General features: G+C 41.7%; 1 protein-coding gene across 1 annotated transcript; it reads left to right on the forward strand.

The window, feature by feature from the left end:
* The first annotated feature begins 8,983 nt into the window (after positions 1-8,983).
* Positions 8,984-18,274, forward strand: LOC311036434 (thrombospondin-type laminin G domain and EAR repeat-containing protein-like). Its single transcript, XM_084045127.1, has 13 exons — positions 8,984-9,396; positions 10,461-10,684; positions 11,058-11,422; positions 11,945-12,035; positions 12,365-12,521; positions 12,845-12,976; positions 13,260-13,330; positions 14,393-14,554; positions 15,651-15,846; positions 16,003-16,235; positions 17,222-17,400; positions 17,657-17,758; positions 18,081-18,274. The coding sequence occupies exons 1-13, from the start codon at positions 9,312-9,314 to the stop codon at positions 18,232-18,234; spliced, it is 2,151 nt and encodes a 716-aa protein (XP_083901253.1). The 5' UTR covers positions 8,984-9,311; the 3' UTR covers positions 18,235-18,274.
* Positions 18,275-18,360: the final 86 nt, after the last annotated feature.

The following is an 18,360-nucleotide window of genomic DNA, read 5'->3' on the forward strand; positions in this document are numbered from 1 at the left end:
TACCTAGAAGGAAGCATGATGGTGAATAGAGATAGACTGAAGAGGAAGAGCAAAGGGAAAAGGATTGGCATATGTGGCCAAGAAGAAAAGAGTCGGAGCATTTGCCTTGTAAATTTAGGCTACTATATTCTGTGAGATCCTCCACAAGCTCAGATTGCATCAATGCCTCTAGACAGAAATAATCACAAGCAACCACCCGATTTTGATCCATTTGCAAATATCAGCATTTATTACATGTTTGAGACATACTGTACATAGGTGCACCGTTTAAAAAGGTTCGCACTGACAACTTAGGGTTAGAGCATGGGCTCACCATGGACTCGTCTCAGGGGTCAGGATTGGGGTGTACTCATTCTCAATATAGTTGCTTGCCAGGACTTTTTATTTGTTTTAGATTCTTGAATAGGGGGTCTTTATAAAATATGTTTTGATTAAAAGGGGATCTTTAACTATATTTTCTTGGGATGGCTATTGTTATGTAAGAAATGGCATTAAATATGAATTTGAATGAATACAAATATTTATTTCTGTGACTGTAATCCCTCTCCCTCTCACTGCTGTCCCCTCACTCAGAGTTGACATTTCCGATGGAATGATTGTGAAAACAGGTGAATGCCCCCCGACCACCACCCCAGACCTTCATTCCTGGTGGCTGTGTCAAGAGCAGTGTGTCACATCACCAGTACTGCTAAACAATGCCAGCACACATGATATACAATGGCTTGGGATATCAATGATGATTACTATATCTTGTGCATAGGACCTAGATGCAAACTTATCAAATTTGATCCATTCCCTGTTAGCAACAATTTGTCTTTTACTTAGTCAGATCTTTAGCAAACACATTTTTTATTTTTAATTAATTATTAATTTAATCAAATTACTAATTATACATTTGATTTAACTTTGTTTTGCAGTGCAGCAGCTCTTTTTGAGTTGAAACCCCATAATTGCAATTTTATGGACGTTGTCATAGTTGATAAGAAAGTAACTTTCATATTTAATGACATATTCCAGTGCAAGCGTGTATAATTTAACATCTTTTGAATACCTTTCTTGTCACTGTCACCAAAATCTTACATGTTGTTATCTTACATGGTGTGTGTGTGTGTGTGTGTGTGTGTGTGTGTGTGTGTGTGCGTGTGCGTGTGCGTGTGCGTGTGTGTGTGTGTTCCTGTCCTGCCTACTCACCTGGATTCTGCACACCTGCCTCCAATAAGCTCCTCACCTCAGTCAGAGCTACAACAAACCTGCTGCCATCCATCAGCTGATTACCATAACTGCATAACAACCTTTCTTTTGGGTATCCATTCAAGAGGAAATTGTTAGATTGATTGGAATAAAAAATACCCTAGATTCACTTCACTTCAAATATTGTACCAATAAAGAGAAATTAACATCTGTTAAGAGCTTTGCTTTATGCTGCTCAGTTGTCAATCATGCATGCATGGATTCATAACAGTACTCCAAGTACCACCTTATGGTTTGAAAAAGTTGGAGTTGTCCTGGGAGAGACATTGACACGTTTGCTTTATTTGTAGACACATACTTTGCCTGTGGCTCCATAGAGAATGAGTGGCAGTGTTGGGCAAGTTACTTTATTTTAGTAATATATTACTATTACTTATTACCTTCATTTTAAAGTAATACATTTCGTTACATATTACCGTCTGAGCAAAAGTAATATATTACATATTACTTTTTAGTTACTTAAAAAAAAGCTAAAATTGAACAATTAAATAATCTAGATTTTCTATTATTATTATTAGGCCACAAATTATTTTTGGGACACAGAGATGGCAGATGGGCATTTCAATTATAAGATAGGATTATAAATTACATGAATGAATCAATTTTACTTAAATTAATCAATTCATAAATAGACATATACCTTCTATAATGCCTATAATGGCATGACAAGACACAAGCCTCTTTCTATACCTTTTTCTTTTTAAATTAAAGTCCACAGAACAAGGACCGCATAGAATGTTGAGCATATGAAATTAAGATAAGGACATAGAAATATGGTTAAGGTCATTTAATTGTTAAAAAGTTGACCTCTCTGAACAGTGAACAGTTATATTACTGTAGTGTCATTGTGTCAACCAAAAACACATCATAACAAAATGCATCTTGACCTACAGTACCACTTTGATTGTTTGACAACCAATAACTAGCCAATTTGAAGTAACTCAACCGTCCCTATGGGATCTAAACTGCATCCATGTGTGGTCAAAGGGGCAAATAAAATCTCTTAACACAACATTTTGACATTCCCTGGACACTCATTTAGATAGACATGGCATGAGTTTAAAACATTGACTAGACAGTTAGAGTTAAGACTCATGTATATGGTCTACAAAGAACTCAGCTCTATACAATTATATTTATACTGTAGGCTACTCTTTAAATAAAAATCCTCATTTTATTTGACCTTTAAGAGAAGACTGCGCTAGCCATTTATCCCCAATCCAATGCTCTCCTATCTCCCTGTCTGGTCTGTTTATTATAAGCCACATTGGGCTTGTTTTTCTGAAGTTGCTTGTAAATAATGGTAGAACGGTTGTGAGCTTGTAGATCGTCTATTTTCAAATAGCCAACATATATAAATATGCACATTGTTTAATTAATTAACATAGGTTTGAAGTGCTCATGTAGCCTGGCGTATCCAGAATATATCACTGTGTGGATAGAGTCTGGTGCTTCCATGAGGAAGTTTTTTTTCCCAAGGGGCGGGATCAAAACAATGGCCCTCGACGCAATTGGTTAGACCTACAACCAACTACCAATTACAGTCTCCCATATTCGAATATTGGGCCCTGATTGGTCCCCCACGTCTTCTGGAGCAGGAAATGGATTCTCTATGGAGCGGTGCCAGACCCAAATCGCAGAGTGCAATTTTTTTTGCACTCGCAGATTCGTCTGGTCCCAGGCTATATTATAGTCGCTTCTTTTGGCCTTGTTTTCATAGACCCTAGTTGCTTATTCCTCTTGCACAATCTGGCAACACTGCTCACGTTCTGACCAGAGTCCGACTCCGACATGAACTCTGCAGCCGCACCGTGGAGATTTTACATTGAGCACACACACCCGATGTTTGGCTTCTAACTTAGCTCTGGACTTTAATTACCTTTCAATAAAACCACATTTGATAGACATAAGTTTCACCTACATGTTACTGATTAGAGATTATTTCCTGCGTAATCGATGAATAAAACTGATGTAAATTGGAACATTGCATTGCGCGATGCTTAACTTGCCTTCTTTAAATAAATTAAATAGACTACCATCTTATATAAACACAATTGGCACATGGAATTGACACTCTCCCTTCAGCTGATTATAGTAAAATTAGAATCACAGAGATTTGTTGACAATGATAGCCTGTAGAGAGAGGTGAGTGCTTAGTTTTAACAGGGATTTTGCTGTAGGCTGCGGCTTTGTGGGTGGATAAAAAAAAAAACACCTTCACTTTGGTGGGTAACGCACAAAGTAACGTAGTAACGTAGTGTCATTTTAATAATATATTACAGCTTCTCCTTGTAGTAATGCGTTATATTACCCTACCGGAATTCGATAATATATTATATAACAGTTACTGTTACTGTTACTTATCATTGCTTCTTTCTTTTTTCTCTCTGCATTCACTGGCCCCGTATTATTGCTGCTTGCAGCTATATTCTTTGCTTTTCTTTGAACCCGAGTTGAAAATAAAAGTGTTTTCAGGAAGACAATTCTCATCTCACCCTCACCCCCACACACACACACACACACACACACACACACACACACACACACACACACACACACACACACACACACACACACACACACACACACACACACACACACACACACACACACACACACACACAGAGAGACAGACAGACAGACAGACAGACAGACAGACAGACAGACTGACGTTTTATTACTATATTTGGAAGAATATCTATATTTTAGGATGGCAATTTTGTAAATGGCATTTTCTTTTTGGCCATTTTTAACCCAAACCTGGAAGTCTGAGTTATACTTAATGGCGCGCTGGTGTTGGTGTCACAAACCAAAAATAGCAGATCTACAAGTGATCTACACAGTGAGGTGCATTGTAAGCTTGTAAATCAAATCCAGTGACACTGGTGTGCAATTAAGTATAAATCAGGCATAAAATATTGTTTGAGTCCTTGTGAGGACCATTGTCCAAACAATGTCTACTTCTCAAATTCTACTATACTTGTGGGGACATTTCTCCCTCACTAGTAGAGTACAAGTACACACACACATATGTTAATGTGTTTGTTTAGCTGCCTGGGTTCCCTGTCATCATTACATACTGTCCTCCGTTCTCTACACTGGCTCCCAGTAGCGGCTCGCATCCAGTTTAAGACCCTGGTGCTAGCCTATAGGGCAGTGAAAGGAACAGCTCCTTCTTACCTCCAGGCTATGGTTGAGGCTTACACCCCTGCCCGACCACTTTGGTCTGCCACCTCGGGCGACTGGTTGCCACGTCACTCAGTGGTCCTTCTGGCCGATCTACACGGTCACAGCTTTTCTCTGTTCTGGCCCCACAGTGGTGGAATGAACTCCCCACTGATGTCAGGACAGCAGAGTCACTGCCCATCTTTCGCCGCAGGCTGAAAACACACCTCTTCAGGAAACATTACCCTGACCCCTTCCTCTTAGCCTTGCCTACTTGTTGTCAATTAGTTGTACGAGCTCTTGTTTTATTGGATCTTGTTTATTTGATACACTCATTTGTTTTAGCTCTGGCTCTGATTTGATTTTCCTATTTGTCTCATCTGTTTAAGAAAGTAGGTAGCTGATATATTACACTTTTTACCTTAGCGCTAGGTATACTCTTAGTCGCTTGTTTTAGAAGAGAATGCACTTATGATTAGTGATTAGTAGTTTCTTTGCCTACCTATGTTGAACGCACTTATTGTAAGTCGCTTTGGATAAAAGCGCCTGCTAAATGACTGTAATGTGTGATATTGGAATAAAATGTCATCAGCTGCTAATTTAAAAATCACTGGTTTGTGTACTAATGCATTATTTACTTATTTTGATGACGTCATCACGCAATGACATCACAACATCATCATCACAACCATGTAACTGTCCTTTAAAATGACTTGTCCAAGGTACAAACGTGATTTGATTGAAATCAACCAGCTGTCTTACAACTTCCTCTTGTAAATTAGTACTGATTCGTGTTGGTGAGTGAAATGTTTCACTGGGTGGTACATCTGAATGGAAGAGAAAATAATTACTTACATTGTGCTGTGGTAGTTGGACACGAGGTATACTGCTTTGGATACAAGCTCTACTCACGCGACTGCTTTGAAGAACACTTGAATAATACTGAAGTGCATGTTTTCAACACAGTGTCTCTGTGCTGGATGATGTTGCCCCCTGTGACAGCTGGAAGAGGAGAATGTCCCCATGAGGTTCCCTCCACACACTGGAGCCAGGTGTCAGCTATGCTGATCGAACATTCCATCTACATCTTGGGGGTTGAATTTCTTTATGCATTTGATGTCGACACCCACAGATGGTTCAAGCCCAAGGTTTGTGGGATTGTTCCAGAGAACGACCACTACTACCCAGCCTGTGTCTTGGGGAAGGCCATATACATGTATGAGGCTGGATACACTGTCATCTACAAGTTGGACATCAACACAATGGTCTGGTCTTTAATTAACACTAGAGGTACTCCACCAACTGCTTCCTCGGGTTACTCTGCCACCATCATCGGGACAAAGATGTTTGTATTTGGGGGCAGACAGCAATGGCTTAACAACAACATTAGTGTGTTTGACACAGAGACCAACTGCTGGCTAAGCACGCCTGCACTCTTTCAGCGTCGTCCACAAGGACGCGAGGATCATTCAGCCTTTGCCTACAATGGAGAGTTGTACATATTTGGTGGCCAAGAAGAAAACAAGGACTTGAAGGATCTGTGGAAATTCAATCCAGAGACCTTCTCCTGGAAGCAGGTGGAACCAAAAGGAAAAGGCCCGTTTTCAATGTATAGAATGTTATGTTGCATGGTGGGAGATCGTATCATCATCTTTGGAGGATACAAACGATGCTTCTTCGACCCATCCGGAATGGCCTCAGCGAGTGTTCACACTGATAAACTGTTCATGTTAGATTTGAGGCCTAGTCTGAAGACATTATGCAAGCTAACAGTTATTCAGTACAATCTGGAGCAGTCAGAACTCCCACACAACATCAGATGGGAAATGGCAAAACTGAAAAAAATGGAAATACCGAAACTGAAAAAAATGGAAATACCGAAACTGAAAGAAATGGTTCTTCGATGTGTGCGGCAAAATAAATGTCTTTTTGACAAATATTACGAGATTCATGATCCCTGGAAGAAGATTAGAGATCGCCTTAGATCTCTACTCCAAGAGAAGAAGAGAGAGATGGCGGAGAGAGAGGGATGGCGGAGAGAGGAGTAGCTCGAGGGAGGTCAAAGTCGGTCAAAATAACGACGACGGAGGGATAGTGAGGAAGGCTCGGATGAGAAAATGGACGAGGGCTTAGCTGAAATACTGCGTGCTGGACTCGACAATATAACTAAAGAACTACAATCTTTCAAGCAGGAAATATGGAGCTGTTGTCGTTTAAAGAAGAAATTAAAAAAGAAATGAAGGAGGAAAGTTTTCGTTAATGAAAAAATCGATCATGTGCATCCCTAGTCAGGCTGCATTAGGAGCCTTAGGTGCCCGGACTGCTAGGCCAGCCTGGGCCCGTGACAATACTCTTGACCACTGCTACACACCCTTCAAAGATGGATACAAAGCTCTCCACCGCCCACGGCTTGGAAGCTCTGACCACTGCTCCATCCAGCTGCAGCCGGCCTACAAGCAAAGGCTTAAAAGGGAGCCGGTCGTTGAGAAGGAGGTCCGAGGTCAGAGAAGGAGGTCTGAGTCGGAGGATACAGATTCTATGCTACAATCCTGTTTTAAGTTACGGTATCATTCCGAAGCATATGGGAATCAAGTGACACCCTCCCTGATGCATTGTCTCTGTAAAGATAACAGATAGGTGACGATTCACCCTCAGGCTTGTGGGAGAAGTGGGAGGACGGAGGAGAACTGCAAAGGAGGAGAGAGGGGGAGAGAGAGATCATATACATGTGTTTGAGTCTGTTTGTGAGATGTAGATTAAAGAGTTTGTGTTGGGAATGTGGTCCATTCTACCCCACGCTTTGGGGCTTATAGGCTTACACCTTAGGCACTGCTCTCTGGATGCCCTTCTCCTATGAATGCAACACACACCTATGGCATCGCACGCATGCACGCACGCACGCACGCACGCACGCGCGCACGCACGCACGCACCCGCACACACACACACACACACACACACACACACACACACACACACACACACACACACACACACACACACACACACACACACACACACTGCCCTTTCACTCTCTGTATTGGCATGGCGTTTCTTTCTTTTTTTTTTCATTTGTTAATAATTTCTTAATTTCTTTCTTTTTTTTCTCTCTTTATGGGGCCAGGCTTCCAGCATGGACCCATATTGTTATTCGCATTATTCCGTTTCTTCTTCTGCCACTTTTGGCAGTTCTGGCTGAACCGTGCAGTCGCTTTTTATGAAACTCGGCCATATGATAGATGGTCATGAAAAACGATCAAGAAATAATTCTCACAATCTTTCGTCAAAAGGTGGCGCTATAGCACTCAATTGAAAAATGCCAACTTTGAGCAGGTACAACTCATGCCGTGTTTGACCTACAGCCATGAAACTTCGATGCACACATGCGTCTCCTCATGCTGAACAACTTTCACACTCTGACTTTTGACCTCTGACCTTTAGATCTCCCACCATTTGGAATTATATGAAAAACAGTTAAAACCTATCTCCTCCTGGGATTTTTGAGTAATCTGCACGAAACTTTTTACACATGAACTTTGGACCTATACCAAAAAACGTTTGCAAAATATCTTCCATAAGTGAAAAAATGAAGCTTTAATGAGCCAATGAATATTGCAGTTTTATGACAATTATTCATCTGCCCCTAACACATACATGCAGACTTACCATTCTTTGAAACTTTGCAGAAATGTAAAGGGCCATTCCAAATATCACTGAAACCAATCTTACTCCAATTGGTCAAACGGGGGCGCTATAGCAATTTTTTGAAAATTGAAACTTTAAACAGGCAAAAGTCATGCCTCGTTTGGCCGACAGCCATTAGACCTGCTTACACATGTGCCTTGACTAATGAGGAACACATCTATCACGTTGACCAGTAAGCACCGCCCTTAGATTGTCCGCAATCTTGAGCAGTTTGAAAAACACTTAAACCCAGGATTTTTCAGCTATTTGCGTGAAACTGTATGATCTGTGTGATCTCCTTTTTCACAGGTTCTTGTCTGTTGGTGGCTTCTCGCTTAAATGTGTGCCCCACAACCTGAAGGTCACCAGTTCAAGCCTCACTTGGTGCAGACTTCATCTGAGTTGCATTTCACACAACATGACTATCAATGAATACATCTGCAATTGTTAAAGATAACATGAAATACTTAATTGAGTGTTTTTTACATACAGCTGATCTACAATCTCACAACTTTTCAGATAGCAATGAGAGTATGTTTTTTCAATGTATAACATACTTCATTGTGAAAATAGCCAATGTACAATCTGACTTTTAATGCACGCACCCACGCACCCACACACACACACACACACACACACACACACACACACACACACACACACACACACACACACACACACACACACACACACACACACACACACACACACACACACACACACACACACACACACACACACACCCCGTAGAGCTGCTCTACCTCCCCTCTGGCAGGACTGGTGTGGGAGGGATGATTGACAGGCCACTTCAGTCATTTGCATGGCTCCGGTATTTAAAAGGGGTGTGTGTACGGGGGATTCTTCACACAGACAAATGGATTCCTCTCTAAGCACAGTTAATCTGGGACTTTGCCTGTCTGCCTTGACCGCTATCTGAGTATCTGTCTGCAGTAGGTGAAAAATAATTCAAGTTTGAAGTATGACACTTTGGTGAGTTACTTGTCTGGAGTTTATTTTCTGGACTTGGTGAATCGGAGGCTACTTATGGGCATACTCCGGTTCAAGGATACCTCCACTGTGTACCTTTCCTAAAGACTCAGAGAGAGAGAGAAAGTGTGTGATTGACAGAAACAGGGAGATCACTTTGATATGGAGGCATGAGGGCTGGCTAGTTGGCATCTGCATCAAAAAGGCAGTTTGTGATTGGCTGTGATGTCATCGGTGACGTTGGTTCTGCTTCTTCTCCTGGGGTCAAGGCTCACAGACACGGCCAGAGAAACATGGAGACACTGTACAGGTATAACTCTATTATTACACTGTGAAATCCTGAGTGTTAGAGTGTACAAATGTAACCGTACCAAATGGATTTGGTTACATTTGTACACTCTCAGAGTTACAGTACAAATGGATAAATTAAAAGAATTACTGTGTATTCTATTCTATCCCAGTTGCTCGCTCTCTTTGTCTGTCTGTCTGTCTGTCTGTCTGTCTGTCTGTCTGTCTGTCTGTCTGTCTGTCTGTCTGTCTGTCTGTCTGTCTGTCTCTCTTATACACACGCACACACACGCACAGACACACACACACACACACACACACACACACACACACACACACACACACACACACACACACACACACACACACACACACACACACACACACACACACACACACACACACACACACACACACACACTTATTATTATGCACCAAACCTCATCCTGTCATTTCAGTAGTTGTGCTCATTTTAAGGTTGCTCATGTCGGGTTAATGATTGTATAATGAATGGTTTATGGTTTCATCTTAGAACCTTGGAAAGCCCTAGGGGTAACATTCCTTTGGAAAACGTCAATTACACGAGTGTGTTTACATTATACTACTGTATGTGTGGGTGTATGCAGGTGTACTATATGTGCAAGTCGTTCAAATGTACATCAGCCTACCAGACATACTGTAGAATTCAACAAAAAGCATCTATGCAAATAACACCAACAGGATAAGAAGTGTCTGATGATCACTTTTCATCTGTCTAAGAGTTTCTGAATCTACACTATTGCTTACATGTTACAAAAAGTGGGCCTCCTTAATAACCCCAATCAACTCCTTATACAGCCCCGCCACCACCCAGGGCTATTTCTCACATACCAGGACAGTCCGGCACTAAAGGATGAGACTATTCTAACTTGGTTATTTACTTGGTTATTTACTTTATTAATTGCAGTTGCAATTTCCATGTACTGTATTACTGTGTGGATGTATCTATGTACTGTGGAATGTGTGGATTGAGTTGTAAAATAAAACTTCCATCTTTCTGACCATTACTTCTCTTGTCTTCTCTTCTCTTGATTAATGGCCTTCCAGATCTTCTCCCACTGGATCTTTTGTCCCATGTCCTCCCGAGGGACACCACCAAACCTGTGCCAGGGGTGCATGTGATGCAGGTCGGAGGGGTGAGGGGGGTACATTTCTCTCGCCCTCACACTTTCCTGAGCTTCCCCTCCTCTCAACTCCTGGTCAACTGTGATGTCTTCCCCCAAGAGTTCTCTATTGTAGTGACCCTGAAGATCACTCGCATTGCGTCAAATGTAAGGATAAATTGCATCAAACTTTTCAGTTATTCCGATGGTTTTAAGGCCTATTATTGTCCTATCGTCAGGGGTGCAATGCTCACGTGCAATGCACGCCGTGCCAGAACCTATTTGACTAGAAGCACACGCAGGGACACGCATAGATTTAAAACTACTTTAAATTCGCACCTCAACAAAGTTTGCAAAGGCTCCCGACTCACACCTAGCGAATTAACATAGGAATAAGCCTAGATGCATATCAATTGTCCATTGTGTGACTTGCAGTGTAGGTGTTAAGCGACATGCGCGTCACGTCATTGAAATAGAGTGCAAGAACATACCAAATGAGCATTGCATGCCTGCCTATCGTCTAATGTCTTGTGTCTCGCAGAGAAACGAATACATCTTTTCTGTGGTGGAACAAAAAGCAGAGGAGAGCAGAACTGCGGAGCAGAAAGATCAAGAAGAGCAATGGAACAGGAACAAAGAGAAGGAGTCAAAAAATGAAGGAGACTGGAATGGTGAGAGCAAGGATGCAGGGCAGGGAGAGAAGGATAAGGATAGGGGACGGCTCATCCTGGGGCTGAGGTTCTCGAAAAACCGCTTGCACATTCTCTTTAAAGATCACACAGGGGTCATAGAGCGCTGGGTATTTCGAGGCCTGCGATTGGCCGATAACCACTGGCACACGCTGGTCCTCGCCATTGAGGACAGCCATGCCAGGCTCACAGTGGACTGCAACTCACCGCTGGAAATGTGAGTTCCTTGATATCCCTTACCACCTCTTACTGCTGTTTATCTAACCTTGTCCTGTTTTAACATACCTCCCTCCTTCCATGTTGTCTTTCAGTATTGATTTCTCCTGGCTTTTCGTGTGCCTCTGTTTCATACTTGTTTCATTCACATACTATCTTAGTACCATCTTCAACCTGCCGTTAGGGTTAGTGGATCTTTCATCACAGGGTGGTGGCACAGATCCAAATCTGCTTATAGCCTATAGGCTCGTAATTTTGGCTTGACAGTATTTGATAGATGGTGTTGGTGGTATGGTAGAAACACCCTTTGGCTTTTGGAAGCAGGTATTGCCCTTGCACCATGTAATCAATATACTGTAATAACACTCTTCTTAGCCTCTCATATGTACAAACAGAACAGGGGTGGAAGCTATAGACTATAGCTTCCACCACATAGTCATTACTGAGACTATTGATTGATTTGAAAGAGCAGGCACTCACTTAAACAATTTTAAAGGAGCCTAATGATACGTTTGGTGGACAGGGCTCCTTCTAGGACTTTCCCCTCTGACCTGAGCATTCAGGGAGCAAGGTTCCACATTGGCAGCCGCGGGAGATGGAAAGGCCTTTTTTCAGTAAGAATGCGCGCGTGCGCACACACACACACACACACACACACACACACACACACACACACACACACACACACACACACACACACACACACACACACACACACACACACACACACACACACACACACACACACACACACACACACACACACACACACACACACACACACACACACACACAGTTTGTAGAATCTGCAGTGTCTGTCGAATACTGTACGTCAGAAGAATACATGTTAACTTAGAACAGTTGTTAAACAGCTTTTATAACTGATGTCTTTCATTCTAAATAGATAACAATATCCATCAATATCTATTGCATCACTATACAGGGTCTAATTCGGCAGTTGGTGCTGGTGCCAGGTTGTGATGCCACCCCTCATGTCTGCCCGTCTTCCAATCCCAGGCTGACAGAGTTGTCAGTACCACCACTTCTCTCAGACCTCCCTGTCAATGAGAAGGAAGCTGGCGTCAACCTGCCTTCATACGGTAACCTGAACTTACACTTAATTTTAAAGACGTACAATTCAATCCAATGAAACATGAGAAATTCAGGTCATGTCTCTGCCCGTCTGTATCCATGTATTTTTCTTTCTATCTGTCTACTTGACTTTATGCCTGCATAAGTCTGTCTGTCTGTCTGTCTGTCTGTCTGTCTGTCTGTCTGTCTGTCTGTCTGTCTGTCTGTCTGTCTGTCTGTCTGTCTGTCTGTCTATCTATCTATCTATCTATCTATCTATCTATCTATCTATCTATCTATCTATCTATCTATCTATCTATCTAATCTATCTATCTATCAATCATGATGTCAGAGGCTGAAGTCCAAATATCAGTGGGGTTGGATCGTTCGTGCACAGAGACACTACAAGGCAAGTTGTGGTTCAACCCTGTCAGAAAAGGTCTTTACCTATGTGATGGTACATCCTGGATCCCTATGCTGGAAGGTGAGAACCAAATTGAACCAACCACCCACTCATCCACAAATATCTATTTAAAATGACAAATGTTTGCCTGCAAAGTTTATGTATGAGCAACAGGGCAATGATGCCGCTGGGCAGGAGCGCAAGGGAATGTTCTTCCTCAAATGTCACGTTTTGTTGGAGCAGTAAAGATTGATAACATAACTTCTCCATAGTTTGCTAAAAGATTTGCTAGCAAATTATCATTAAATATTATCTTGTCTAACATTACAATATTCTTACTTCCATACTCAATCTCCCCAATCAGAACATAAGCGGCTGGACTATGTCTTGGAGCATCAGGTCCTCGCCACCAGTTCAGAGACGAATGATGTTGAGGTATCAAATTACAATTTTCTTTTTTGGGGCTTTTCTGCCTTTATTGATAGTATACAGTAGACTGACAGGAAATGGGGAGAGAGAAATGGGGAGTGACACGCCAACCGTCCGGGTCTACATTTTATTTTAGGTATTTAGCAGATGTTCTTATCCAGAGCTATTATCCTTAGAAAAAAGAAAGCATCTGGAGTGCTCAGAAGCCCCCAAAAATATTATGAAGGCACTCTTTGGTTGGGGACTCAAAACGTGCAACAAAGGGAAAAAAACAAGTCACTCTTCCGGTGAAAAGTTAAAAAGCATTTATTAGGATGCCTATTTCATCATTGAAAGGGAATTAAAAACTATGATGGGGATACAACCTGCCGTGGGGTGCAAATTTTCAATCCCCTTGTACTGAAAATTAGCACCTATGCTTTGTATACAGTTGCTGTCAGGCAGAAACCTTGTACCTCCATATTTCAACCTTTACGACATTTTCCATAAATGTGTGCCCTATCCTATACTTTGTCATATGACAGTGTTGTGCCAAAAAAAAATAAAAAAAATAGATGATCTACAAGCTCACATCAATGTGATGTATTGTGAGCTTGTAGATCCGCTTTTTTTGAAGATTTTTGAAAGATATTGAAAATATTTGCGTACCATAACAGCCCCAAAAATATGGACACCAGGTTGAAAATCTGTCTGTGGATTTTATAAATATTTAACCAATGAAATGTATAAACAGGAGCTTGTGACTAAATTATAGGCTATTAACTACATTGAATCCATTGGAGCACAGGTTCTTCTATCCATTTCCTGAAATGTAATGGTTTTGGACATACTGTACAAGGTTTCCATCCAACAGCGACAATATGTTCTATTTTCAACAGATCCTAATTAGCCGTAGTAGACAGATTGCGTACTAAATTAGTATTATCATCCTGTTGATTATATTGTTCATATCAAAATGGGTGCCTATATTCAAGTCCCAATAGAAATGTACTTACAGGTCACAATATTATGTGTCATGTACAAGCTTATGAATTATAAGAACCATCACAAGCTTGTTCCCATGTTCAGGTGTTCCAGGTACCTGATATGGGTCTGATGGCTGCCATGGCTCACCGTTCCCCGGACTCTGGCTCTGCCATCTATGTATGGAGCCACACAGGCTTCCAACTGTACCAGAATATCAGCACCTATGGAGCACTGGCTTGGAGACACTTCCGCATGGGCAAGAAGGTATGAAAGAAATTGGTGGTAAGACAGAAATGGAATAGAGTGAAAGTGGCATGATGCTTTGGGTGCCTGGTGGAACAGCCAGTTAATGCACCAAGCATAATGCTCCTTGAGAGTTGAATCCCACTCCTGTCATATCTTGAATGTAACCTCTCTCTCTGCCCTTGGTTTCCTGTCTATCTGCACTCTCCTCCATTCATTTTTATATGAGAGTAGAAAGAAAGGAACGTTTCAACCTATATTCAGAATTCAAATTCAAGTTTACTTTATTGATATCAAAAGTGATACTTTTTTGTTTGTTTGTTGCTAAAGACGCTGTAAACATAATGCCACAATAGCTGCAAAAATACGGTTCATCAGTAATAGATACACAATACTTAGCAGCACACGACACACCTACTTTTCCATCCATCTTCATTGGCTTATCCAGAGTCAGGTCATGGAGGCAACATTTCCAGCAGAGAATCCCAGACTTCCACATTACTTCTAAATGGGGGATCCCGAGGCATAGTGTGGCAAGGCTAGTGTAGTGTGGAGATATAATCCCCCCCATCTGGTCCTTGGTCTGCCCCATGACTTGTGGCTAGGGTCTCTTTTCAAGACCCAGAGTTACTTGAGCTCCTTCACTTGTGATACGGCCTCATTCCTTACCTGGAGTTGGCAATCAACCGGTTTCCTGCTGAGAACCATGGCCGCAGATTTAGAGATGCTGATCCTCATCCCAGCCTCTTCACACTCGTATGCGAAGTGAGAGCTGGAGGTCACAGACCGATGATGCCATCAGGACCACATAATCTGCAAAAAGCAGTGATGCAATCAGCTCACCGAGCTGTAGACCCTCTCCTCCACGACTGAACCTTGAGATCCTGTCCACGAATCTCCTATTTTCCACTTTTCTTAAAATAGAAACTGTCCAACATACACACTTATTTAATCATTTGTCATTTTACTCATAATAAATGCACAGCCAACAGTCATGCATGAATTAAAAATAAATCAAGGATAACACAATAACGTTTCAGAAACTTATTTCCAGTGTGGTCCTCATTTAAAAGACAAGGTATACATAATATTGTACATATTCTATATTCTATTCTAGATGTTTCTAGTGGTATCTAACTCTGGAGGAGGATCAGAGAAGGAAGGTGACACGGAGTTCTCTGTGATTTACAAGTGGAGCAAGAGGAGAAAACATTTTGTGCGATATCAGAACTTGCAGACCCACTGTGCACGGGACTGGGAAGCCTTTGACATCAACGGACATGCCTACCTCGCTGTGGCCAATCACAGACAAGGCAAAACCACAGTTATATTTCTCTATCTCTTGTGCAAATTATTCATTAATGATCAAACAACTATTGAATTCCCAAATTACTAAATTACTTCACTGAAGTTTTTACATGTCATATCTGTCTTGTTCTTTACTCTCTATTCCATAATTGGTCCTTCAGGTGACAATAATCACACCATAGACAGCGTGGTGTATAAGTGGAACAGAGGAACAAGGTATTTCGAGGTTCATCAGATGCTGCAGACCTCAGGGGCATATGACTGGGAATTCTTCACTGTTGGACCATACCATTTCATGGTGGTTGCGAATGCCTTTGATGGAGTGACCACTCATGTAGACTCTGTCATCTATGTGTGGGTCAATGGAAGCTTCCAAGTGTTTCAGACAATTAAGGTGTGTGGTGGGCAGAAAATATAAACATAGTGATTGATTATGCTTATAGGATAGAGTACCAAATTGTAGGGGTCGATTTGGGTGAGTAAAAAGGTCAAAAGTTTCAAATGATTGTTGTGAGTCTTAATAATAGCTAGCAGTGATTCATAGACAATAATAGATGATTTAGAAGTATGTGTGGGATGTAATGTTAATCCATAATGTTGCGTTCTGCTGGATCATTTGCATTCCATTGATGTGTTCAAGAGCTTCAGTTTCCTTTGATAAGATCCTTATCTTAGAGATGAGTATGAACAACTAGCTTGTCTGTGCAAGAAGAAGGAAGGGAATAAAAGATGGGGATAGATAAAAGTGTGTGTGTGTGTGTGTGTGTGTGTGTGTGTGTGTGTGTGTGTGTGTGTGTGTGTGTGTGTGTGTGTGTGTGTGTGTGTGTGTGTGTGTGTGTGTGTGTGTGTGTGTGTGTGTGTGTGTGTGTGTGTGTGTGTGTGTGTGTGTGTGTGTGTGTGAGAGAGAGAGAGAGAGAGAGAGAAAACGAGAGAGGGACAGACGAAGAAAAAAGGCAGAGGAAGGGGGTGCGACAATGGATTTCAGACAGTCCAAAAATAGAGCATGTGGTTGAGCTTTTATTTGGTTGAGAGATATAGCTTTGACATGTAACTGATAGTGAATCACACATTTGACTGTAGCCACATTTGAGGTGAGTGTGCTGACACATTGATAGACACATGAAAAGCCACATTTAGGGGAACTCCATAGTTGGATTTGAGACTTGCATGAACACCTTGAGGCGATAAGACTATGAATCATCTGAAATCATTAAAAAGTGAACCTTCTGAAAATGCAGAAGTCTGACAGTTTAACTCATTTTGCACTTTCTATGCCGTGAATGTCTCATGTCCCCCCTTCCAGCTGCACATTCAAGCATGTCATACACGGTTCATACTACCACACCTATATATACATTTTTTTCCTCTCTCTTCACGTAGACATTCTGTGCCACGGACTGGGAGATGTTCCAAATTGGCAACAGAGTCTTCTTGGTCGTCGCCAATGGAGACAGACTCCATGGTAATGGGTCGAGTCGATATGCCATCAACTCTACCATCTATGAGCTGGATATGAATGGACAGATGTTTGTTCGCTTCCAGGACATTGTCACCTACAGGTACAATTTCACCAGCCATATAATCCAGGTGTACACACACACTATTCTCTCTCTCTCTCTCTCTCTCTCTCTCTCTCTCTCTCTCTCTCTCTCTCTCTCTCTCTCTCTCTCTCTCTCTGGCAGTAACGTGTATGTTATACATCCTGGGAGAATACTTTATGTACAGTAACTATACTATATCTTCAGTATATACTGTAGTAGTTACAGCATATCATTTATATGTCTTCCCACACTCATCTCATCTCTATCGATCTAGTGCAGTGGACTGGGAATTCTTCAGCCTGGAGGAGGAGAATTTCCTGGTTGTTGCCAATTCCTTTGATGGAGAATCCTACTCTTTAAACAGCATTCTGTACAGGTACTGATCTCATACACATAACATCAAATAACTATCCCTAATATGAAACAGTAGACTGAAAGCCTTTATGGTTGTGTAAATGTATGGTACATTGGGGCAATGTTGCATAGACTTGGGATTTTTAGGCCAGGAGCTCTTATGGCTTTTTAGCCCACCACCACATTTTAGTGGATTTATTTTAATTCTCATGAAAACATACAAGTACTCATGTCATAAGAGAGCTCAACAGGAACAGACCAATAATCTATTTAGGGTATCAAGGTAAAAGCCAATAAGTACATGTATAGCTTTGATTTATGGCAACCATCTCTCTTATTGTCAGGTGGCAGGGATACGAAGGATTTGTTCCTGTCCACTGGCTCCCAACTATTGGATGTAGCGACTGGGAGTTTTTCACCTCTGAAGGGGAATCTTACTTGATTTACTCAAGTGCCAAAGCATCTCTCTCCAAGGTGTTCAGACTAAAAACCCATTAGAAGAAATGTGCTTGTACTGTGTGTGTGTGTGTGTGTGTGTGTGTGTGTGTGTGTGTGTGTGTGTGTGTGTGTGTGTGTGTGTGTGTGTGTGTGTGTGTGTGTGTGTGTGGGGTGTGTGTGTGTGTG

This window comes from Gymnoscopelus microlampas (genome assembly GCF_963454915.1).
Source record: "Gymnoscopelus microlampas genome assembly, chromosome: 20".
NCBI lineage: Eukaryota > Metazoa > Chordata > Actinopteri > Myctophiformes > Myctophidae > Gymnoscopelus > Gymnoscopelus microlampas.